A 26,604-nucleotide genomic window follows, 5' to 3' on the forward strand; every position below is an offset into this window, starting at 1 on the left:
GAGAGAGGGGGCTTGTTTTTTTTTAAGGAATAAATCTAAAACATTATTGTTTCTGTTATTTTAAAACTAATCTGGCCGTGTGCAGGGTCGTAGAGAGCGATCGCGGGATATGGGAGTAAGAAACACCCGGGCCTCTCCTAGTTCTTGTTCCAACAAAATGTTTCTTTTATAAAATTAAAAAGTGTTGTTCGGCCCGGGCCTTGCCCCTGCTCCTTCTTCTCGGCCCTGGCCGTGTGATTATCTTGTATATTACACACACACACACACACACACACACAAACATGCATCAATTATTTTTTATTCAGACAACTGGAATCATTACGATTTTCGTTTCAAACATCATATGCTTGAATGAGATGTACGCGTGCGATTCGTACTAAAACATACACGTTCATGCTCATTACCTTTGCGGCAATAAAGAAAGGTTACTTTTATTGATTTTATTCTCTGTACACACTTTCCACCCACAAAAATGAACAAAAGAAAACTAATTTTTATACTTAATGTCTAATTTGAATCAGAAAAAGGTCCTTTACGTTTAATGTATACGATTTACAAATGTAATTGTTTGGATAAGAATTTATTATAAAATAAAATTATACAGTGGATAAAGAGGTTTATACGAAAGCTGCCTAACTGACCGACTTTCTTGACTGTATAACTTATGCTGATTGATTGATTTATTGATTGATTGATCGATCGATTGATTGATCTATCAAATGATCGATCCTATATCTTTTCGGGTTTGTTTTTTGCTAGTTAACTGATCGATTTTATATTTCTTTTCTTACAAAACGCCTTGTTTAAAATAAAAACCTACATTAAGTATTTAAACCACAGCTGTAGTACTCACAGTTCTTGTATGGACTAATATGACTTACAATCAACAAGGACTAACTTGATTACTCCCCGATTGGAAGTCTCGCGTTTGAAATAATGACTTGGATCGATGCTGTACAAGTTCTAATATTGGTAGTACGAGTTCACCCGAGGGGAGTACAATTTTTGTATTTCAGAAATTCAAATACCGAATAAAGAAATTAGAGATCTATAAATTTACGTTTCCCACGGGCGCCTCAAACGAGCAACAGCTGGTGTGTATTTTTAGGTACGCCTTTTCCATTCGTTTATCGCTGATCTGCAAATGATTGACAAGATACTTTTCCCAACACGCGCCTGGCACACGACTTTGCAATACCGGATTAATAGCGGTGTGTGCCTGTGAGGCGTGGATTGGGGGAAATTTTAATTTCACAAGCGGTCCTTTGTTCAGCCACGCAGAATGTTATAGGAGTTCTCTGTCGGCTATTGTGAATAGACCGTTATAAAAACTACTGACTCTGATTGCTTCTCATGCAGTCTACCGAAGCCGTATAGATGACCGTTACGGTTAGCGCGTCATCACAAGTAAGAGATATTACTGCAATTTCGTTTGTTTTAGAATTACCAAAAGAACTTATCCGGAACATTATTAATACCAACAACTGCAGCAGCAACTTAAATCATGGTTCTACAAGAAGTCCCAGAACCCGTTCGAGAGGGATGTGATGATTATTGGACCTGGAACAAAAAACATAAGGCCAATGAAGTGCGGTTGCATGGCAATCGAGATGAGACCGCTCATTTTCACCCAAACTGGTCAAATGGTACTGCGGCAGTCCGAGGAACGAGATGCCTCAACTATGGCAGACATTACTGGGAAATCAAAGTTTCACAACGGATTTTCGGAACCAGTATGATGTTTGGAGTGGGGACAAAAAGAGCCCGTCTTCACGTGGACGCTTTTGTAAACTTGCTAGGGGAAGATGGGGAAAGTTGGGGACTATCCCATAAAGGACTTATATGGCACAACGGAAAATGTAGGCAATATTGCAAGCCATTCAAAGAAAATGAATCCACCGTGATTGGTATGTTGTTAGACTGGAATAACGGAACACTTAGCTATTACAAGGACGGGGAAGACATGGGAGTAGCGTTTGCGGGTCTAAATAGATGTCAGGATAGTCTCTATCCCATCGTGTGCTCCACGGCTGCTAAAACTGAAATGACGTTAGGAAAACGACGTAGATCTTTTTTGAATCTCCAAGACCGTTGCAGGGCGACCATTATTTCTAAACTTCGACAGGAAAATGAAATTGACAGTCTTCCTCTACCAAACCGTATTCGAACATTCGTCAAGGATTTTTTGCATTAACATGAATTCACGGAAGAATGGCTTTGACTTGGTGTAGTACATTGCTTCTTTCCAGGTATTGGTATATATTTTGTATTTATGTTGATTTTAAACTTTCTTCACTCGGTGATGCTAACTGATAAATAATGCTCAAGTCCTCTGTATTACGATCATTGATGAAAATAATGTATATGGTGTAACAAAAAAAGTACATGTATTTGTCATGGAAACCTAATTGGGTGATATTTTCTTCAGTAAATATTTATGTTTGTAAACGTCTTCGACACCACATTTATCGCAATCAAAGGTACGTTTTTGTGGCTCTTAGATTAAGGCCTAAATACGCGTGGGCGAAATACCCGCTTTGTTCCAGTCTGTATTCTCTTGGATTTTTTTAAAATAAAAAATGCATCAATTATTTAAAGTAGGTTTATTTTTGGAATAACAAAGGCTTTGTTTGAAAAGTGTTGTTTCGCCCTATTTTTAAAAATCGATACTGATCATCATATATTTAATATGGCGACGACTGTATGCCAGTTCGTTTGACTATCGATTATTAATTCTGACCTGCTATGTAACGAGGCTGCTGAAGACACTATGGCCTATATCAGCGAAGTTCATCCTTCGTAAGTTAGGCCAATTGCCAACAGCTGCAAACAGGGATTAATTTTATCTTGAGAAACATTACTTCAATAAAAATTCAGGATATTTAATAATTTATACTAGCCATAACCTCTTTATGATATCAAAAGAGCTACACTGATGCGTGAAGAAAAACAGACGTCAGCTTCATTATATAGTACCATATTCATCTGTGTTGGTATTTAAAAAGTGATTATGAATCACGATTATAAGAATTTCAGCAAGAAACTTATTATAAAAGCAGATATCGCCATATAAGAAAATTTTCATGAAATGTTAGGTCAAGTATTCTTATACATAGTTGCAACGAAGGTTGAAAAACTAACGATGCAAGCAGGGAGGAATAATGTCTCATAAACAAAAGAAATTATTTATTGGAATTATGCAGTTCATTTCATGTTTTTTCACTTTTATTTTGAATATTCATATGTATATTTTGTGCAATATATGTATGTATGTATGTATGTATGTATGTATGTATGTACTTGGATAATGGCCATACCCACGCAATTGGATGAATGTTTGTTTTGTATATATGTAAATACGTGTTGTTCTGTTGAAAATGTGTGCAGACGAGTTGATTTATTTTGAAAATGTGTGCAGACAAGTTGCATTTATTTTGAAAATGTGGGCAGACATGTTAAATTCGACATGCATAATAGTTTGTTGTACATGCTTAAAAATGTACACAATCAATCACGGATGAGGAAATCTAGTCGTACGTTCTAACGTGCAAGGTGTATATATTTCATGTTATATTAACTTAAAAATACTTGTTTTTTAATTTTTCAGTTTGAACTTGTGTGTGTGTGTGTGTGTGTGAGAGAGAGAGAGAGAGATTCCCCATTTAATTTCATGTCAATCAAAACCTTTAATCTTCTGTAGTAGTAGTTTTCTTCCACTAAGCATTATGATAGACCGAATTCCCGTTTTTTATTATTTCGATGTCCATTTCAGAGGAAACTTTGTCTAGGCATTTGGATTGTTAAATTTTATTTTGCCACCACGAAAGTCATTTGAAATTGTGCAATCACAGTTTTTAAGCTGCCTTTTTGTACATGTATAAGTTTTTAACAGCTGGTCAGTTACCTATTGCCCAATCCGGTTCACTGCATAAATGTTTTTAGTAGATTTCATTCCACGCAGCCTTTTATATTTCTTTGTTCATTTAATTTTGGTCAAGTTTTACATGTTCTGTGTAAGAATGGTTTTATTATTACATTTATTGCCATCTGATCTCCATCAATGTTTTCTGATTTTACATTTATATATACTTTTTTGTATTTAGTCTGTCTTGAGTATTTTTACATATACATTAAATTATTATGAACAAATCAGGCCAATTGTGCAATATTAAAAAATGTATATATAGTTCAACATATTCATACACGTGGAAAATTCTTATGTATATTTGTAATGTATTTATAGATTTTTGTGATGTGTCCTTTTTAACGTGATGATGTAAATTTGTATATTCGTGTATATGAATTGTAGTCAACATTGCAGCGAATAAATGCTTGTATAAACTGAGTTGTTTGTATGAATTGTGAATAATTTTGTATGACTGTTTGATGTGTATTAAAAAGTTCATGAAATAATTTCTGTCATACGTTTTCTTTCGTGCAACTCCATGTGTAACTAAACTTAACAGCTGAATTTATGATGTTGTGGTAACGGAGTCCCAATCCGTGTTAAACTGTTAACCTATTAGCACTTCACAATATTTCTACCAGGGCCGTACCACATGCACAAAGTCCTCAATAATACTGAGCACTTTTCCTAACGCCGTACCACATACACAAAGTCCTCAATAATACTGAGCACTTTTCCTAACGCCGTACCACATGCACAAAGTCCTCAATAATACTGAGCACTATTCCTAACGCCGTACCACATGCACAAAGTCCTCAATAATACTGAGCACTTTTCCTAACGCCGTACCACATGCACAAAGTCCTCAATAATACTGAGCACTTTTCCTAACGCCGTACCACACGCACAAAGTCCTCAATAATACTTCCCACTATTCCCCCCCCCAACGCCGTACCACATGCACAAAGTCCTCAATAATACTTCCCACTATTCCCACCCCCACCCCCCCAACGCCGTACCACATGCAGTTTGCCACGATTCTACAACATAGGATATAATCGCATGCGCGCCTAGCGTAAGGGTATCGAGTGCAACGCAAAAATGGACAATCTGCACGAGGACCAAACAGGAGATTAGCTTTAATGCCAAACAAGTTATCTTCTTAAAATAAAGACATTTCTATAATTATTATACGTTTTGTAAAACTTGTATTTGGTATATTTCTAATTAGCTAAACTACCCGTTTTGTTCGTTTTTCTTTCTTTTTTTTTAAATTTCTCATAACATATTTCACGGTTGTTTTCATTTTTTATCAATATTTCGATGTGTTCTTGTTCTTTTTATTCCGTTAAATTTTAACATAGTCGTTTGTAGTTTTGACAGTATCGCAAATATATGCTGACCACGGACTCGTCGTGTTAGTGCTCAAAAGAATATATTTCGTCTGAAAAGGAAGTTTGTTTAAAACCGATGATCTCATAATTTCCTTGTGAGTCAAGGAATATGATTGTGAAGCATTGTTAAAATTGTCACATTAGCTAACAAACACTCAAAATTTGATTTTTTTCCGTAATTATTGACAGTGTCTGTCACATTGCCGGCGTAATTCTTCGAATGAAATAATGATTGCAGAATCTCTTCATTATTAAATACTTTTATTCTTTTTCTTGACTGGATATACTTGATCTTTTGCCCTCGCTGAATCAGAATTCACACGAAACACTTGATATAAAACTACTAATATTCATTTTCGTTTGGCAATATTGATAAACAAACGAGGAATTCGACACAAATAAACAAAACCTAATCTTCACAGTGCAATCTCGTCAAAATTTCATTCAGACTTCAGTTTATGACCAGTACGAATATCTTCTTTGTGACAATATTTACCCAATCTCGAACTATTAGGTATAATATTTCACCCCTACTTCGAGACTGGTACTCTGCCTATTGATCAAATTTCTCTAAGCCCGGCTGACAGAAGGCAGTAGATAACGTTACACTTGTATCAAAGACTTGCGCGATCCACCTTGTACCAAAAAAGAAACGAGCTCCTTTCCATCTAGGAACAAAATATTGCAATTAATGTCAGGTAACTGGTTACTTGAATTTCAGTCTCATATACACGTGCGGTTTTTTATTGGTTAGACCTAAACGGAGTTGTATTTCTGGAATATTGATCATTTTGAAGTCATGTGACTCCTGATTGCATATCCTCCTTTACCCAAAATTGTCATCCATTTTTTATTTCACGGTTAAGTAAGCAATTTTGAATTTTCACATTATTTTTATGTTTGCTTTTATGTATTTTTTTTAATATGTTGGTTAAATATATATATATTTTTATTACACTGCCATTATTATTTATTTTATTATTCTGTTTTTGTAATTTTTTTTTATCCAATTAGCAAAAATATTCTCCTTCACCAAACTCATACATTTATTTTGATGTTAACTTCACACTTTCATCAGAATCTGCAGTAATTGTATTCGGTTGTTGCAATAATTTTGATTTACTTAGTAAAGTTTGTATTTCGACTTCAGATTTCTTGAAATTTTGTTTCTCTTGTTTTGCCTTAACGCGTGAATACCAAACTAATAGTGAGTTTATGATCATCGTAGTAGTTGTAAAAGAAATAATTGACCATTCCAAGTTAGCTTCACCTGAAGCGGGGTTTTCTTATCACCTTTACGACAGTTTTCTTCAACTGTGTTGGCTATACATTTTTGTTTAATATATAATTTTATTTCGCAGTTCTGGCCATGGAGCGTTAATCGTATGAAATATTATGAGAGTTGACAGAAGAATTCTAACAATTTCAGTTCTATACACTTTCAATTCAAAACAAAAGAATAAACAAAAATCATCATTATTGTCATTATGACCGTGTAAATCTATGTTCATTTTAGGACAAATCTAAGAGAATTTATCTGACCTGGCCGTCCATCAATAGAAAACTCAAATTTCTATACAGGAATGCTATACCAGCACTAGTGATATGGCTAAAAATACATTTATAACCAGAATCGGCCTCCAGATATTTTTCAACCGTACTATGTTTCCTGTAAACATGTAACATATGCATTATTTTGTTTGACCCATCAGCAGAAAATGTCCATTCTTTTATGACTGGAACTGTGTAGACCCCAACAATTGACGGAAACAAAATGTAATCTGGATATACATTGTTCAATTCTGTTTTAACTTTCACAGTGCTTATATAACTATGCATTGCAAAATCACTATCATGAAAGACACTGGCATATATCTACACCCACCCCAACACAGAGGTGATGTTTAAAAAATGTAGCACTAAGTCACGTACCACTCTTTGTGTGTGTGTGTGTGTGTGTGTGTGTGTGTGTGTGTGTGATGTTGCCCAGGTATGATATTTGAACATGTTTTACGCAGAAGTGCTGGTACAATTATAAAGTTTTAATATCCATGCCGTCTGGTTAAGGACATTTTGTGTTGATTCATTTTCTCTGTTTACCAGAGGATTTCAAGCCATTAAATTATTCTCTATAAATTTATAAATTTCGTCCTTATAAACGTAAAGGTGTTGAAAAATACACTATGCATGCATTGTTTTATGAATACGATTTCAGTAACCTATAAATTCTTTACAATCTGTACCAGGATTTGATCAATACCTTCAGTCCTTTTTAATGGCGACTTTTACAAAACTACACACATATATAACCTCGCAACACTGTTTAATAATATTTAGCAATATTTAATACTACATACTTTTTTAAATATTAGACAAAGGAATCTTCGATGGAAAACGTGTCAGCTTTGAATAGGTCTGCTAAAATTATAAGTAGTATGTTCATTATACAGAGCAGCAGAGGGGGTGAACAGACCGAAACTAAAATAGTACTGAATAGACAAAAACAGTTTCGGTTTACTTATTTCGACGATAAACCTTTCCATGACGACCACAGAATAAAAAAAAAATATCCCTGAACGTCGAATAATTTCTCTCGGAGAGACTCTTCGACGACCGGGGAAATGCAATAACATCCGCGCGCTGACGTTCTTGGTTTACTTCAATAAATCTGAAACTATTCCCCCGCGGGTCATCATTGACACGGTCGGTCGGTCCAGCCCCCCCCCCCCTCTGCTGCTCTACGAAATGAGTTTCCAAGGAAAAACATTTTTATGTTAACCATACAATGTATCAAGTCCGATACGGTATCGTGTCCGCGGGTCGTGTAAATTTATTGTCACAAATCCGTGCTGGTTTCTTTGAGCGTGACTAAAGAAATTCTTAAACTTATTAATATCCATATCGCCGCTACACCAGGTTTGATGAATATTTCTCAGCGTATGAACATCAACTCCATTAAACACAGCAAGAAGATTACAGTTATCCCTGATTACTTTTGGTATTTGTGTGTAACGTTGAGTAATATAAATGACATCGGTGTTTTTATGACGACCCCGGGAAAATATTCTTGCAGGATTTTTTTGCTTGTCCAGCATCACATCATCATACACTACTAGGTTATTTATTTCCCCGTTAAGGTCTTCAACGCTGGGAGCTTCTTCGATATCAGTGATAAATTCAACTACTTCCTCGCCGTCTTCACTCAGCGCTTTTGCACTCTCATTAAAATCTTTTATAACATTATAGCATCGCTGATCATCTACAGATGGTGCTACCAAATACAGCTTATCCCACTTCATCCACTTCATTATCATGTTCAACAGCAGTTGCGTTTTACCCGATCCTGACGGTCCTATGATGATCATTCTGATAGAGTTTGGTAGCACTGAATTATGCTTAACTGGCTCCTTTCTTCGCGTCGCAGAAAAATCTGTAATTTCCATTTGTATATAAAGAATAATAATTATGGATCTATATTGTGTGAAGTGTAAGGCACGAACCCCTACGAATGATCTAACAACCATTACAACAAAAAATAACAGACAAGCACTTTCTGGTAAGTGTACGCGATGTGGCACAAAAAAATTTAGATTTCAAAAAAAAAGCGAGAATTTAGCGGAGGTGACATTGCAGCCAAACTTGGAAAGCTCCCCGGAACTCCCTGGGCAAAGTATCCCGGAGAAAAACATCTCCCAGGATACAATTACTGCGGTCCAGGGACACGACTAGATATCAGACTTGATGAACAGTCTAAACCAAAACCGGGAGAGTATCCGATAAACGCTATCGACGCAGCGTGTCACATACATGATGTTGCTTATCGAAGTAAAGATCTACAAGACAGGCATATCGCGGATGTGAAATTAATTCATGCACTAAGCGCCATAAAAAATAAATCATTTAAGGAGTCACTCGCTAATTGGTTAATAAGATCAGCGATGAAATCTAAATTAGCATTAGGCGCTGGATAATTAATAACAATGGAAGCGATTTATTATTCCCCAATCGGATACTGGAGAGGTAACTCAGCAATTAATAAACTCGCCAACGCGGCATCAGTAACACGCGAGGTTGCCAAAAATTGGCTATCAAAACAAGCAATATGGCAAATCTACTTACCACCACCTCGACAAATCAACTTTGCACATTTTGATGTTAGTACCCCCAATGAAGTTCATCAGGCTGACATACTATTCCTGCCTCATGATACTGTCCGTAGAAAAACATACAAATACGCGCTAACAGTAGTTGATGTTGCCAGTAGATACAAAGAAGCAGAACCGTTAGCGACTAAAACAGCCACTGAAGTTGCCTCTGCGTTTAAACGAATTTATCAGCGAGGACCTCTAAACTGGCCACGATTATTACAAGTTGATCCTGGCAAGGAATTTCAGGGCGCGGTGTCATCACTGACAAAGCAGCATAACGTTGTTATACGACGAGGACATACTGAAATTCATCGGGATCAGGCAATTGTTGAGCGATTTAATAGAACACTCGCTGAGAGATTATTCGGATACCAGTACGCGAGGGAATTCATTTACGATACGAGATCTCGTGAATGGGTTGCAAGACTGCCAAACGTGATAGCCGCACTGAATAATGAAATTACCAGAACAACAAACATGAGACCTGTAAATGCAATCACAAAAAATATATACCCCGCGTCAGTGAACGCGGACAACAGCAACAAAATGTTTCAACGCAGCCAGGGACGCTAGCGTCCCCACTGCTGGGTAATGTCACCGTTAGGTATTTATACGAACCAGGCGAACTAGAAGGAGGAAAAAAAAGAGCAACCGATCCCACATGGAGTGTTACTACACATAAGATATCCAGCATAACCAGATCAACTGGGAGAAACGCAATCTACAGATTAGATTCGACTGCTCCTCAACGCGGATTTAAACGCGAGCAACTTCAGGTGATTCCCGAGGATACACAATTACCACCCCGATCACTAAAGTGATCCGCACTGAAGTGATTCAATCATTTAAATAACTGCAGCAACACCTCTGCGTCGGTTACACTCAAGACAGGTCAACATCACATTTTCACGTGTATGACCGCGACTGCTATCTATTCTATCTACGGTGAATTGCCTTGGGTCGTTTTTCGAATACTGCCACAGCAATAAACAATTACAACTCGCACAGTGATTATTCTGCTGTTGTTGTAATTGTATTACAAATTCAACATCCAAACTTTGTTTGGGATCAAACTCTCTACCATTTTTTTTGTCGCTCTGTTTGTAACCGGCTAATTTCTTTCTTATTGTGTCATCAGCGATTGAGCTGTCGTTGACAACATCATCTAATACAATTCTTCGTAACTGACCTATCCTTCTTACTCTTGACACGGCTAAATAAACTAAATTTGACCACTCGATGCGATCATCAACAATCCAAACTGTTGTATCTGAAATAGTTAGTCCCTGCGAACTGTGGATGGTCATAGCGTATCCTAGCGTCCACGGGGATTTGCTCATTTTCAGTGCCTGTTCAACAGCATCAACATCAACTGTGACAATATCATTTAATACTAAATTCTGTTTCTCCGGACCCGACGCAGTCAGGCGCCCTGGAATATCAACATCAATATTCTGCAATCGCGTATCAGCTGGTCTATAACACAACGGCACTGGCAACATGGGAAATTTCTTCTGATGTAACTGAAATAACCGCTGCTGAAGTGTGTCCCTGACTATCTTTCTACTTGCCACAATTAAATCACCTGGTTTCCACGTTTCCCAAAAGTCGCTCAGCGAAGTCTCTGGAATTATTTCACGCATTATCTCACACTGGACTTTATTGGTTTGTAGCCTGATCAGTGCCTTAAACTCTTTCAGCGTTTCATCGAGTGCTCTAACATCGTTAGTTATTTCCTCATAATAATCTACAAAAGTTTTCAGCCACTCGTGTGGAGATTCACCTGTAAATGGGGGTGGTTGACCATGATCGCCGCACATCACCACTGCGGTATTTTTCTTTAGCAGCCAATCCAGAAACTGTTTTAATGTATCCAACGGCACAGTGTCTATCTCATCCCAGATGATTTTCTCGGGAATATATTTCGTTCCCATTCGTTCAGGTGTCCACGTGCCGCCGCTGTATTTGAAAAAACTGTGATACGTGCACGCGTTAACATCCCGTTGTCTCATCTCCCTGGCAAGTCTGTGTGTGGGTGTTAGCACAATCATGTCAGAGTTTCTAAATAATTCAATCGCTCGAGTTGTTTTACCAGAACCACCAGGACCGTTCAGATAAACTGTTTTGTGTCTTGTAACAGGATCGTGCACCGGCGGCAACAACGAAGTTGCCCCCGACGAAACCATCGAAGATATTTCTGCGCTGCGATACTCATCCTCGATTTCAACATCAGCCGATTTACAATATCCGTGTAACATTTCATTCTTTATTCTCCACGAGCCCCACGATGGATCATCCGATATAACGTTATCCAACAGCGCTGAGTGTTTTTTATCAATATAAAATGAATCCGTTGCAACTCTCACTGCGGCAACAGGGAATCTATTGATCATCGACAACAAATTTATGGATACATAAGCCAGCATCGAAGATCTCAAATGTATGTACTGAGATGATTCTCCGTCAATATAACTAAAAACAGTCCCTAGTTTTTCCCCGTTTGACAGAAACACATCTTTGCGGTTACAGAACATGTTGTTCGTGGCTGCATCAGCGACAATAAGATCCAATTCAGTCTTGTCCATGATTAATCGACTGTGATGTTGTTTATGATCATACGCTCCACCTTGAGTGAATTTCCCTATTATTCTTCGTCCTAGATCTTTTGCTGTGCTTTCATCATTTCTGAGTTTGCTTTTAAGTACTTCAGGAGCTTTCTTGATGATAGCGTCGATAGAAGTTTCTGGATATTCTCGTGACCAATCTTCGATGACTTCTTCTAACGTAACCGGCGTTGGAGTTGGCAACCAAACTTCGGTTTGACGACAATAACATATAATCGCTTCGCTGACCGTCAGCGACAACAGTATTCGACTGTCAAGCATGTATCGCAATAACACTATCGGTGCCCATCGCTTCTCAACGAAATGTCTGCCAAACCAAACATAACACACAGGATGTAAATCCTTAGCGAATTTAAACGACGACACACAAGCAAATCCGGTCAAGTCAAAATCGGGTAAAACACCGTTGACAGCTACTCTTGTCATGGTATTGCCAGCGTGGCCAAATCGTTTAAAATATTCGCTGCATTCTCCACGCCCAAGGAAACTTCCTGGATAACACGCCGTCATGTCCACGGATATCATACCGCGGTGATCATACTGAGTATTCCACAAACCGCCGTGTCCGTATTCGACACAGCTCTGCTGGATATCAGCAAGAAAACTTTTCGGAGTTGGTCTCCATGAATTTCGTTCCCGGGCTACATGCGCGACAACACCCGGGACAGTAAAACAGTGTGTCAGTAACGTATCAGTGTTGCCAGCATGATATTTTTCTGCGAGTTTTTTCATTTCCTGCTGTAACGCCATTGTTCTGTATATTTCCCCGTTGGGTCTCACAAACTGATCATATTCTCCATCTTCGCTACTTCTGAATAACCACACAGACACTGGATCGGTTTTACTTATCTGATAAATAAAATCAAACATGCTCCCAGAATTGCTTTGCAATTCCGGATAATACTTCACAACACGGTCTCGCGGGAATATCCTAACCGAGTCAGTCCAGGCGTGACTGTTATGATCGATAATAGTTATTGGTGTTCCACGGGAATTGTATTTACACTCATACAATACCTCACCGGTTAACGATGAAACCGTTATAGGAAATTTTAGTAATCGCTCTAGCTCAGCAACATCATTTATTGACGCTCCTTTATCCGCTACTCGTGTCGCCCACGCTGTTATTTTAGTTTGTCTTAGCGGTGTTAGGCCGTTTCCTCGCATTGCATTTTTAAAATGTTCCATTACTCGCTCAGCTACACAATTCATCCTTGACTCTGTCAACGGCGACACCTTCATCGGTTTGAGTTTATCAACGCGTGGTTTCTTCATCGGATAAATTCCATAAACAACTGCGGTCACAGGATACGCTCTGGCATAATATGGTATATCAATCCCAACAAGTACTCCCGGTTTTGAGTCTTTACTTAACAGAACGGTTTTTCCACGAACGCCTCTGGCATCAAGAACAGGGTCTAGTTTGTCTCTGATAATCCACGTTCCCTCGCCGACTCCAACAATAAATTTTATCTGTACGAAATATCTTCTATCGTCGAGATACCCAATTATGTTACGCGCGATTGTATCGTTCATGGTAGCATCAATGATACGGTCACGAGAAATGCTTTGCATTTCCCGAGAAACGCTCGCGTTTCCGAGGATAATTTTATACGAAGACCACGTGTGTGCGGCACCATCACGACGAAACTCTTCTTTGGCATTCTTGATAACACCAATTACCTCTGCTAACTCTCTTCGTCGTGGATCAGCGGTTAACCGGTCAAGATCGAATCTAGAACCTGATATGGGTTTTATTCTGGATAGTCTTTCAAAACCCATTATTATAATTAAGACAAATATTTAAATAGACAAATATATTATATGATGAACCAATGCAAGTGGATCAAACTAAATTCATCAGCGCCGTGTAGCAAACCCTGCAGAGGCGAATACTGTGGACAACATGCTCAACAGGTCCGCGGTGGGAGTCTAGGACCGATACCGTGTATCAGATGCGGCATTGGAGTACGAGGAAAAACGCAATTATGTTCAGCGTGTGGGGGAAAACGCTATCGAGAACTAAAACGGTATTATGATAAAAAAAATCCAGACTGTGATAACGCTCTCTCGGAGCGTGATTACATAAATAAGTTTTCAGACAAATTATGAATTAGACAAATGATTTGCTTATAGTATAATGAATCAAGAATTCGTCCGACATCCAACTATTCCAAATTATGAGGCAAACCGAGATGGCATAGTACGACACTGCACGCGAAGACGACCAGTTGGTGGAGTTGATAATGGTGGTTATTCAAGATTTACTGCCACGTGCGGAAAGAGGTATTTATGTCATCGTTTTATTTACGAATGTTTCTTTGGAGTGATCCCTAAGGGTTTTGTCATTGATCACATTAACGGTAACATACTTGATAACTCTATAAACAATCTTCGCGTGGTCACTCAGAGCAAGAACTGCCTACTGGGTAACACAGGGCGTTGTAAAACAGTTGCAAGAAGAGCTATTAAATCTATAAACGCAATTACAGGTGAAGAAATTGTATTCCAGTCAATAAACGCCGCCGGTAGGTATTTCGGTATTTGTCCACCTTCTGTACAGCATGTCGCAGATGGGATCTACAAAACAGCATTTTCAAAGAAGCTCAAACAGAAGATTTCATTCTGTTATATAACTCTTATCGTTGACACAAACGACGATAACTCCTCCGAGAGTGTGTAACGCTTTGCAGAGTTGTCGTTGCTGGTCAGAGGATTTGCTCCCCCTAAGAAAGCCACCTTGATAAAATATTTTATCGAGTTCATAACATGTAATCATTTATTTACCGTAGAATATATATTTTTTTACAAACAATATCCTCGTTTTACTGAATATATCCGACTGTTTTGCTCTTCTGTGCTTGTTATATGACCGCGCTTAAGAAAACATACAATTAAAATATTTTAAACAAGTCCCGCCCACTGCTAGAGCGAATTTCCAACTCGCAAGTAACAGTTGGGTTATATACGAAATCGCTCCCTAAGACCTTTGGGTCGATCGAAAGTCAGCACGCGCAAGCAAAACCATAAATTTAATCCGCCAATGGCGGGTGTCTTTTGTGCACCATCCAATGGTCGATTCAATGGATGGTTTTGCTCTGCTGCTGACCGTAGAAAATGACCCACCTGTGTATGTTTGTGTCGTCATAGGATAAGGTCTTAGGATAAGTTAGGATAAGATTACATGTTCATTGTGCCTTTACTTGCTGTCATACTCGAATCAGAGGTAAAGGTTGTCTGTTCTGTACCGTCTCTTAGGATAAGATTACATGTTCATTGTACCTTTGCTTGCTGTGATACTCGAATCAGAGGTAAAGGTTGTTTGTGTTGTCAAATAAATGTTTGCCGGGCCTGCTAGAGAACTCGATCCTAGAAGCCAGGGCTGTCTCGTCTTGTAAATAAATGTGCCTCTGAGTCACTTGGCAGTCAGAGGGGTCCGTCCTTAGGATAAGTTACGTGTTATATGTTTGTCCTTGTCAATTCACTAAACACGTCTTCTTGAGCCTATAGAACGTTATTTGACGATCTAGAGGCTCTTGCAGGGGATAAAGTGTTTGGTGTTACATGTTGTATTGTCATGTCGGAAGCAGTCCTCGTGGGGTTCTAGAACGTTATTTGACGATCTAGGCCCTTGCAGGGGATAAATGTTTCCGACTGTCTCGTTTTGTTTTGGAAAGCTAGCGTTTTTTATGCAAAGTGTTTGTATTAAAAATATAAAAATATATAATAATATGAATCACGAAAATATAAATACCATACTTGTTGAAATTAAAGAATTACAACAGCGAGGTTTTAATATTTTACTAGACACTGAAACAATTATGTCAGATTTTGAATCCTTGAATGAGCTATCACGCTTGGGGAAGAACAATCTCCCTGCTCGTTATAGGTTCATTAAGGGTTTGCAAGATCGTGTTTACAGATCACTTGCCGGGATAACTGAAAATCAGGTATCTGAATTTATTCCACTGTGCCGTGCAGTTGAGAAGATTCGTCTTGGATTGTCACAAGAGTATGAGACTCGAAAATTAATTAGCACCAGGGTGAGACGGTTAAAAGGTTATATAAAGAATCTAGACACGGAAATGCCTTGCATTTCTGACAAAAATACTAGTGTTTCTGACTACGAGGCCGACAAGGAAGTATAAACCTAGCATAGCGTGTGACTCACAGCACAAAGTGAAAGTAGAACCTGAGAACGCTAGCGCCCCCCCCCCCCCCCGCTTGGAGTGTAAAGCACATTTCCACGGGTAAAAAAAAAAGTGTATTATTTTTTTGGCCCTTGGAAACTCAAAGAGTTTCTCAAGTGAAGGGCGCTTTCAGATTTTCAGGATTTGCTTAAGCGTTTCAACATCAATACAGGAATGAGAATAGTTCATAATCTGTTCTCGTTGACACCAAACTATGATCATATGATTTTGCTGTAGCTCTGTTAATTGTGACGGAGTTAACAAGAAGTCTTCGTCACCATACACGTCAATAACTATTTTAACGGGGAAATACTGTTCTGGGAATGTCTGTATTTGAAATGCGGTTTTTATTGCCTCGTAAAGAATTTGCTTATCATGAATATGAACTCGTGCATGAATGTACTCGGGTTGATACATTATACACAACCGTTTTTTTTTAAATGCGTGCTAGCACTTTCAACGATAACTTATGCTGGTTTTGATAGGGTATTTGCACGATAAAATGACGAAAATGGATCAGTGCAGAAAAAAAAAACTATTATAAATATTATGGATCCCTTGACTTAGGACTTCACCAGTAAGTTTATACTAACAGTCTCGTCACGCAGGTCCAACAAATTCCCCCTCTGGTCGGTGAGTTTGAAATTTATCGTTGACAACCACGGGTTATGACACCGTAGATAGACCGGATTGATTGGTTCTTGCACAATCAGAAAACCAGGGGGGTCTCTTGGTGTGAACGTATACAGGATAAACCCCTGTTGTGCCGTCGTAGTATCTGATGCGCTGTAACTGCCATCGATGACGTCACATACAAGATTGACCGCAATAACATCTGTGATATTTACGATCCCGGGTGAGATGTGTCTGCCATCGGATGCTGTACTGTTGTCGTGCTTGAGAATAACAGGTTGTGGTTTTATTCGTTCGTACGCGGCAAGAATATCTTCGAAAGATTGATCGATGAGATCAGAGACTGATTTTCTCAGCTCGGGCACGTTATATCCAGGAAATTTAAAATCTGAAATATCATTCACTTGAATACCATATTTAATTGCAAAATCTGCTCTGGCTATCTGTCTATAATTATCATCGATATAGTCTTTAAGATCCAGTAAAGCCTGAATTATTCTTAGATTTATAGTTTCCATGGCCGATGCGAGTTTGTTTAGTTTTTCTATGGTTGTGATAATATTATCACGCGGACTTGTTAAATCAGAAATATAATCTTGGAAATATACTCGCAGGAGTTGTAGCTGTTGTTTATGTACTAGATTGATCGGAATAAATAATTCAGATTCTATATCATCTAGACGGTAAACACGGAGCTCCTGCCCCCCCTTAACACGTGGAGCTTCTATACTCCAAGTATCGGGCATTAAAGTACTTTTTCTTGCTAGTAATTGATCTGCAAGGAGTAAATAATAATTGTACTCGAGGTCGTGTAGTGCTTCTTTATAGGTCATAAAATCCGATTTTTCAGGTTTTGGTGGACGAGGTTTAACCTCGGGGGCCTTTGGCCATCCTAATAATGTTCGGATTGAGCTGTTATAAATATCCACGGCGTATCCTGGCGTTGAGATTTCAATGACCGCAGACAGCGTTGGTTCATGAGCTGTTATAGATATTTTGGCTTCCTTGCCGGTGATTCGTTTTATTTGGCGTTGTATCTCATTATTGATTTCTTCGATCTGATAACTCCCAGTGGGAAGTGTAATTGTATTCCAGTCAAGTTCACCCTGTTCGCCGGAGTCGGCTTTGCTTTTCCCGAACACGAATGAATTATTTGGCTGCAGACCACCAAATGATGCCGACCTAACATTGGGCCAGCTGTGATACACACTGAGCTTTGCTAACGCGATTTCACTCACTGGAATTGGAGTTCGAAAATTAATACCGAATTCTGGTGTCGTCGAGGACACTGAGATCATTGTGGTCCTTACCGGTGTTGTGTTTGTGACTATTTGTTGAAGCAGTTCTATTGACATTATTTATTTGTTTAGTTTTCAAATAGTCATTGTACGCATCTGACATTAGTTTGAATTCAGAATCTGATATCGTAGCGTCGCTACTTTGCACGTCTAACGATGATGATATCAGCGATGATAATTTCTGATATGCGGTCGTGGCTGTATTTAATTTTGTCGTGTAATCGTGTAATTTTGTGTTAGCACATGATGATATTTTTTTTGCTATGATGCCGAAAACTTCAGCTGTTGTTGTGGCCGCGGAAACACAGATCGTGGCGGCGACTGCTGCAGTTACCGGAGTGACCGCTGATAGTATTGCTCCGGCAGATGCAACAACGGCAGATACTGAATAAACCATAATATCCAGCACTGTTATGCGGCGCTTGTATTTTTTTACTTTTTGACTAGTTACTTCGATGACAGTTTTTAACTCAGATTGCCACTCACGGACTTGATTGTATCGATATTGTTGAGCATCTGGCGTCGTTGACATTATTCAATTACGCGGTAACCAATTGAGGCGTTGCAGCGACGAATTCCAAACAAAACCAGTAAGATGTTGCTGTTAAACTATCGTCCTCGGCTTCAAGCATAAATGTTTCCTCGGTTCCGCTGTTTAGTATTACAGTGCAAACCCCGGAATACTTATCGGTGGAATGTCTCCAAGGATATGTTGTGAAGATTTCAAATTTAGCGGCTGAAAACACAGACAACCTGTAAACACCGGTGGCTGTTGCTGTATATTTGATAGTGTTATTTTGTCGTGACCATGTTGCGAATCCCGATGATACCGTGAATACGATGTTGGTGATATGCCCCGGAGTAACTCCAGTGGGAACTTTAATCAAACTGGTTTTGTTAACGATATCAGGAATACCCGATACGATATCCTGCTGTGTTTGTTTGATCGTGTTAATGTCGGTCTTTACATCAGCGAGTTTTACATCGACGACTGGAGGAGTCCCAAAGAACTTATCCACGACCTCATCAGTTTTTACGAAGTTTCTTCGAAATCTTGTAAACGCGCCCACGTGAACATCATGCTCTGCACGCAGCGTATTTAGTTTACCGTTGACGATGTCCACGTATTGTTTGTTTGACGCATCCTGGTCGGATTCGGGATTCGCTAACGCGGTTATTTTGTTGCCGCTCATGCTGAGTTCGCCTGTCATCGTGTCACCGGCTTTTTTCACACATTTATCAACACCTTTATCAATACTGTCTTTGATGCTTGCGATTGATATATTCGAGTCCTTGATCCGGCCGCCATCACTAAATGCAACGAAGTTATCCTTGGTAGCTCCAAGAACTCTGCGAATTATATCATTCCACTTAATGTTGCTCGTTCTTAGTTTTCCTTGCCTGTCTTGGAAAATAGCAACTTCATCTGGGTCAACTCCAGCTATATTCAAAAGATTATCGACTTCATCTTTGGTCGCATATTTTGAGAGATCAGCATCTGTGCTTGGTTTACCTCCTCGTGTGAAAGGTCTTCCGTAAATATCCACCATTATTCTTATTGCTGTTTTTCAAATGCTAGCATTTCTCGATGCGGTATATTCATACACTACTTTATGAGGAGGAGTTGCTGGATTTCTTGAGATTGCATCAAGAACATTTAAAACCTCCCTCCCACAAATGGGCGGATCAATTAATGTTTGTGTTGGTAACGTCGACTGCCACACTGGAACATTAGAAAATCTGCTGACATACTTGAGAAACTCAACTGGCGGTGCTAAACCGTACGAATCAAAATAGATAATTCCACGTGGATCGATCGCGTAAGCAACCCAGTGAGTTCCCGGACCATCTTTGTTGTCGAGATTGATAATGCCAGTTTCTGGATTATTCGGTCGTTGCGGTAATTGATCTCGCATAAATACGCCTCTGAAATGTTTTACACGCAATTTTTTAACAGCATCGAGTAAATCAAAATTGCTCAACGGCGTTAGAATTTTTTTGGATACCATGATGGTGGAGTTCCTGGTAGTCTTAGACCGCGTCCCTTTTTTTTCTTGTATCCTTTTCCCGTTGCCTTTTTTAGTGCCATTCCAGCTGCAGTTCCAACTGCACCGAGTGCTGCGGCTTTTGCTACGGCTGGTGCTGCCGCGGCAATCAACGCCGGTATTGCTGCGAGAAGAGGAAATATTCCACCGGTTTTAGTCATGTCCTTGATAGCTGCAGCAGAGAAATCAAGTCGGACACCGGTTTTTGCTGTTAGTGCCTTATTAAAATGTTTAAGCTGAGTATTAGTCAACGACAATTTGTTTGGACCACCAGTAATCTGATCTCGTTTTAGTGTTATTGATGTCCCGCACGTGCTTGCGTTCTTTGATTGCAATTTCTTCGTTTGACCGGAAGTCAAGGTGACATTAACATGACTGTATGACATTATATCCTAAGTTTGATTTTAATTGCGTTACATATTCTCGATTGGAGCGTCGATGACCCTCATTCGTCCGCCAACACCTTCAAGCAGCATTGCTTTATCGGAGAGTATGACAGCAATCGCTCTGTAACCACCAGCAGGAACACCTACACGAGCTCGGAAATGTAGGTCGACAACAGATTGTTTAACCAGATCAAGATGTTCCAGCGAAAAGTAATAAATCGGATATAAACTCATAAAGTCTCGCTGTGATATTTGCAGGCCAGTGTCTACATTAAGGTCGCGCCCCATAAATGACATCAGACGATGATACGCGCGTGCGACACGATGATGTTCGAAATCTATTAATATATCCTCAGATGGCTCCTGATGCCCATTTATTCTCAACGAAACTTCAGAAACTCCAAGTGTATCAAATACCATTGGATTTCTTTCCTGGCTATCTGTTCTAGCACGGTATTGAAATGCAATGAAAATATGTCGTGGTGCTGATACTCCTTGTTGCGATGATATATGCCATGTAAACAACCCACCATTATCACCCTGAATAACGTCTGTGGTTGTTGTTTTCCAGGATAGCAGTGATTTACCGCCCGTGTCCATGAAAGACAACAGTCGTTGTTCTTCGGTGATTGACGGAGACAACACTGGCATCCACAACCACAGTTTAGTTAGTATTACCTGACCAGGGGCAACAGCAGCATCTCGCCAGATAGCGTCATTATCATCAGGTTTTCGCACAAGTACAACTGTGTGTTTGGCACCGAATATGACCTTGTGGACATCTCTGCAGAATCCAAAGATGTGAGACAATGGAATCACACCTGAGAACTCTTCATCTCCACTTAACATCGATCTACGTGTTGCAAAACCCAAATTAAAATTTTCGTTCATCGATGCAACTGCGTCACCGGCATTATTCATTGTTACATTCCTGTTCTCGGGGCTGTCGGTTATATCCTTTGCAAACATCATTGATGGTCCGGCTGATCTGGTGTAATCATCCGAGTATCTCGCCAACCCGAGAATTGTTGTGGCAACGTCGACGTTATCATGAATTGTTTCAATTTCTTTTCCATCTATCATGTAAATAGCGGATTTAAATAACGCCATGATGCCGTTGTTAACAAATCCAACTCGGTCGCCGATTCCGTAGTTAGTGTTATCATTCTTTAAAAGCCTACCTTCAACTTCGATGAAGGCCTCAGCGGGCAAGAAGTATCTACTTGTATCCTGGACCTGTAGTTCAATTCTTCCGCGTTGGTTAGGATCACGTGCTTCATAAGAATAATATTGAAAATCACGTACAGAATCATCTTTAAGTACTGGTTTGGACATATCAAACGCGTCATTGGATTTTCGTGCAAACATTATTATTATTTGTGATGATCTAATTAAAATGTTATCGTCACCGGAAACCACTACCAGCTATCAAATTAGCAGTTACACTATCTTGCAACGCTTTGGAGGTAATTCCTGCTGTTGCGATCTCAGCTAATTTCTGATTTACGGCCTTATTTACTACGCTACTAACATTTGCCGGCATAGCTTCAGTGGATGGTAGTTTTACTGGCACCAACCTCTCGACTGGGTTTTTTTTTCGTATCAGCTGTGCTAGTCGATCCTTGATTGATTGAAATGCTTTCCCGGCAAGACTACCAACAGTGCCAATGGCTTTATCCTTGACAACATCAGCGGCTTTCATCGCGAATTGTTTTGCTAACGGTCCAGCTTTCGGAGCGATTCTTGTGACTAAATCCCTAACAACATCACCGACTCCATCTCCGTAAACAACCTCGTATACTGGTAATCGTGAGTTTACTACTCTGACACTTCTTGGTCTGCGAAAAGAATCGTGTAGTATCATTTTATTTAATTATTGTTTATCTAACTGAATTTGCTAGCAAATTTAATTATTAGTCGCTGTGGTAACCGTCTGCGAGTTCATCAATGAGCCCCCGGTAGATGCTGATATCCATGATGCCACGCTGAAATAGTCTCTGACAGATATCTGCGGCTTCATTTATAATTTCCGGAGAATTGTTTCCGGCACGTCTTCCTCCGATGAGAACTTCCAACCGTGATACATCATCGATGATATTATTAGGGCAGGCAATAAAACCGGATCCTAAACCCTCCCCTGTTGATGGTACAATTCTTGGGGATAAAATGTCTTGAGGCAAACTTTCAGAAGATGTTGTTAAGCTAATTATCGGCGACCTAGTTTGTTTGAATTTTTGGCCCCGCGGACTTCCTTCAGATGCAGCCTCGTATTCACTTAACGGAGTTAGGTCAGGATCTATTGCTCTTCGCCGTGAAGGATATTGTTGTCGTTCTGTGTGTTGCAACGGTGATTTTTCTTCTTGAGGTTGCGATGGTGGAATTTCAAGTTTACGTATAGCATCTACAAGTCTATCGTATTTTGTATCGTCCCTGCTGATTTGTTTTTTATTTTCACGTATACGATACGAATATTTGATAAAATTATCATCTGTCATAGAACCGTGTTCTGGGTTTAAAGACACATCTCTTCTAATCAATCCTAACAGTATTGTCTCAGGTAATTTCTCTTCTGGTACATTTTTAAGAAGTTCAATATAATCCGGCGTAAATCTTTTGGCGGGGTCAGTAATTCTCCCTGTTACTCGCTTACCAGCAGGTACTGACACAACAACTTCATCGGGTGGAGGCGGGGGTTTAAGTCCAGCTGAAATATCCTGTAAAATTTTCCTTTGCTCTATTAAAGCCTCTTTGGTAACAGCTGCGGATTTTTCAGTAGCTTTGGTCACGGGTTTAAATAATTCCTCCGTAGTCTCTGCAAAGCCTTCCCGTGCTTGCTGTCTTAGTTGTAATTTTTGTCTGACACTATCACGGACAGGAAGAAATTTCTGAATTGCTTCGAGACGTTCTCGAGCTAATCTAGTCGTATGTGCTTCTCCAATATTTGCCATTATTTATTTGTCAATGATTTAATTCCGCTAACATAAAAATGTTTTTCCTTGGAAACTCATTTCGTAGAGCAGCAGAGGGGGGGGGGGGGGGGCTGGACCGACCGACCGTGTCAATGATGACCCGCGGGGGAATAGTTTCAGATTTATTGAAGTAAACCAAGAACGTCAGCGCGCGGATGTTATTGCATTTCCCCGGTCGTCGAAGAGTCTCTCCGAGAGAAATTATTCGACGTTCAGGGATATTTTTTTTTTATTCTGTGGTCGTCATGGAAAGGTTTATCGTCGAAATAAGTAAACCGAAACTGTTTTTGTCTATTCAGTACTATTTTAGTTTCGGTCTGTTCACCCCCTCTGCTGCTTACAGTTGTGTAGTCCATCATAGCATTGACACGGTATTGAGAAGATCAAAATATGCATTGACACCTTATTGAGAAGATCAAAAAATGTACTCGAATATAACTATTGATGGACGGGTATTATCTTTGGAGGCGTTTAGAAAGACATGAACGTGCATCCTTGGGAACAAATGGGTTGAACATTATTTATACGCATCGTATGCATGATCTGAGCATTGTGTATACATAGTGAGATATTGCTTTGTATACCTTCAGTTCAATATTCATCTGTTTATTGGCTTGTGAATACAAATATATACTAATATCGTTTCTTTTGCAAGAATTTACGTGCTTTTGTCTCATTGCGCCTTGATACTTTCTGTTAATCTTGGTAAACTTATTGTTTTTTTCCCCATTTTTTTCAGGAGTTTGTCGATTAAAAGTATCACTATTTAGCAAGAGCTGTTACACTTGCCGCCGGCATCATTAAAAATTATGCTGGGCTATTTTGTAGAAACGGCGGCTATATTTGATAGTAGATTGGTAACATTTTACCAAATCTGAAGAAGCTTTGTTCCATGATGCTTTTGTAAGAAATGGTAAAAATCTGTTAAGCTCCTGTTTTTCAAGATGTTTTAAACAACAATTATAAAACAGACGACAGACGAAGTACGACGGACAGACGACACACGACGGACAAAGGACCGTATCATAAACTCGCTGGGCTTATAGGTCACGTGAACTAAAAATTTGTTAGAAACGGGATATTACTCAATTTTAGTACGTCATACAACATTCCCGAAGACAACGAAAATTGACAACACTTTCACAAACGGTGTGCCGGATGGGATTCCGGACACTTAATGGCATTAGAAAGATTAGCAAATAGTGTCAAGGGTGATTATTTCCGGCTTAGAACTATTTTTATCTGGTACTAATTACATGTCAAAATAAATCTATGAGCTGACAAAAATCCAAAGAGAAAGTCTAAATTGTAGCGAAGAAAGTCCCGCTAGATATGCCTTGTGTAGATAGATAAATATAGGTACATAGCTACATTTGAATAGAACCTACTGACCACGAGACATTCTACGCATGCATACAAATTGACGGTGGCATGCTTACAGTAAAATAAAATATACTGCATGTACATACACATGCACACAAATATAGATACACAAATGTACACATATTTTTAAACACGAGCACGTGTACATACATGCATATAATAAAACATAAGGATACAACACATGTTAATGTTTCATAAAATGCGCTTCAGTGTTTGTGTAAGAACATGCTTAAATACCAACGCATTTGGGAGAAGATAAAAATTGTCATTAACATATAAGCCGTATTCAAAATGCCCTTCTGATCAATATCATAAGAACGCTATTCATAAACTATGGTAGATAGTAATCCATGTATTAAACAAGGAAATCGAGATTAGATGAAACTATCAGAGAATGAAAGAACATAACTAATAATAATAACGATAATAATAATAATAATAATAATAATAATAATAATAATAATAATAATCTTTATTTGGAACCTAGGCCACCGGCCCAAATAATAATAATAATAATAATAATAATAATAATGAGGACTTTGTATAGCGCCTAATCTTTAGAAGCTTTAAGTGCTTTACAACTTTAGACAACACCTATAAGATAAGAAACATAATAATATTATTACAAAAACAAACAACATGAAATTAGAAAAACATTTAAAAAAATAAAAAACATGCTGAGAATATTTCAGGTAGGAAACATTATTAGGTCTTTAAGTTTGTTCTTGCTGTCGAAATAAGTGAGCTTTGAGAGCCCTCTTGAATGTGATCACTGTGTCTTTGTGTCTAAGTTCAGTGGGCAATTCATTCCACGTTGCTGGGCCCTGGTATGCAAAAGAACGCTGTCCATATGACTCTGTTTTCATACTTGGAATAATGAGTATACGATTGTCAGAAGAGGAGCGCAAGTATCTTGCTGGTGTGTACACATGAGTGAGGTCAGATAGGTATGTTGGACTAGAGTCCGACAGTGAAATGTAGCACAGAGAACAAATTTTGTGTTTGATTCTGGATCGAATGGATAGCCAGTGTAGGGTAGAGAGCAGCGGGGAGGTGTGCTCTGATCGTGGTACTCTAAGTATGATCCGAGCAGCTGTGTTTTGAACTTTTTGAGGTTTCTGGAGTAGATATTGAGATCACATGCATGTATTAAAAATGTGGTACGACCCCAAAATAATTATAGGATTAACACAGTAATCCGAACTTTTATCGATTTTGCTTAGATAAATAGCGAAATTATGTAGGATATTAGTATTATTATTGATTCTCTGGACAAAGTGAAAAAAATTCATGCCATTTGCATTACAATGAAAGCATGAAGGCACATAAGCCTTTCTCGACCTATCGTACATGGGACATTTAATAGCACAGTGAAACGTATCTTCTATATCTGCATAAAAGGGCACAGTCTCTCGACATAGGATATATTTTTTATACCTATTTATATCTGCCATTATGGGAAAGCTTCCATTTCTGAACATGCATAGTAAGTTAACACTGTGTGTAGAGTTCAAACAATATATTTAGTATTGGCAACTCAGATCTTTTCTAATCTAATTATAGAACCGTAATCTATCCACTGAACTTGCCTTTCCATTTAGTTCTTGTTGAAAACTATCTTTACGTC

The 26,604-nt window shown here is 38.9% G+C and overlaps 1 protein-coding gene across 1 annotated transcript; it reads left to right on the forward strand.

Moving 5' to 3' along the window:
* Positions 1-1,207: 1,207 nt before the first annotated feature.
* On the forward strand, positions 1,208-4,413 carry LOC149806303 (SPRY domain-containing SOCS box protein 3-like). The gene has a single exon (XM_089951368.1). It carries the CDS (start codon positions 1,505-1,507, stop codon positions 2,192-2,194), a length of 690 nt encoding a protein of 229 aa, XP_089807494.1. The 5' UTR covers positions 1,208-1,504; the 3' UTR covers positions 2,195-4,413.
* The last annotated feature ends 22,191 nt before the right edge of the window (positions 4,414-26,604 follow it).

The sequence above is a fragment of the Sinohyriopsis cumingii genome, chromosome 1 (assembly GCF_028554795.1).
Source record: "Sinohyriopsis cumingii isolate HCF-2022 chromosome 1, ASM2855479v2, whole genome shotgun sequence".
Taxonomy (NCBI): Eukaryota; Metazoa; Mollusca; class Bivalvia; order Unionida; family Unionidae; genus Sinohyriopsis; species Sinohyriopsis cumingii.

Coding starts and splice junctions, on each gene's coding strand:
- LOC149806303 (XM_089951368.1), top strand. CDS start 1,505: ATGGTTCTACAAGAAGTCCCAGAACCCGTTCGAGAGGGATGTGATGAT.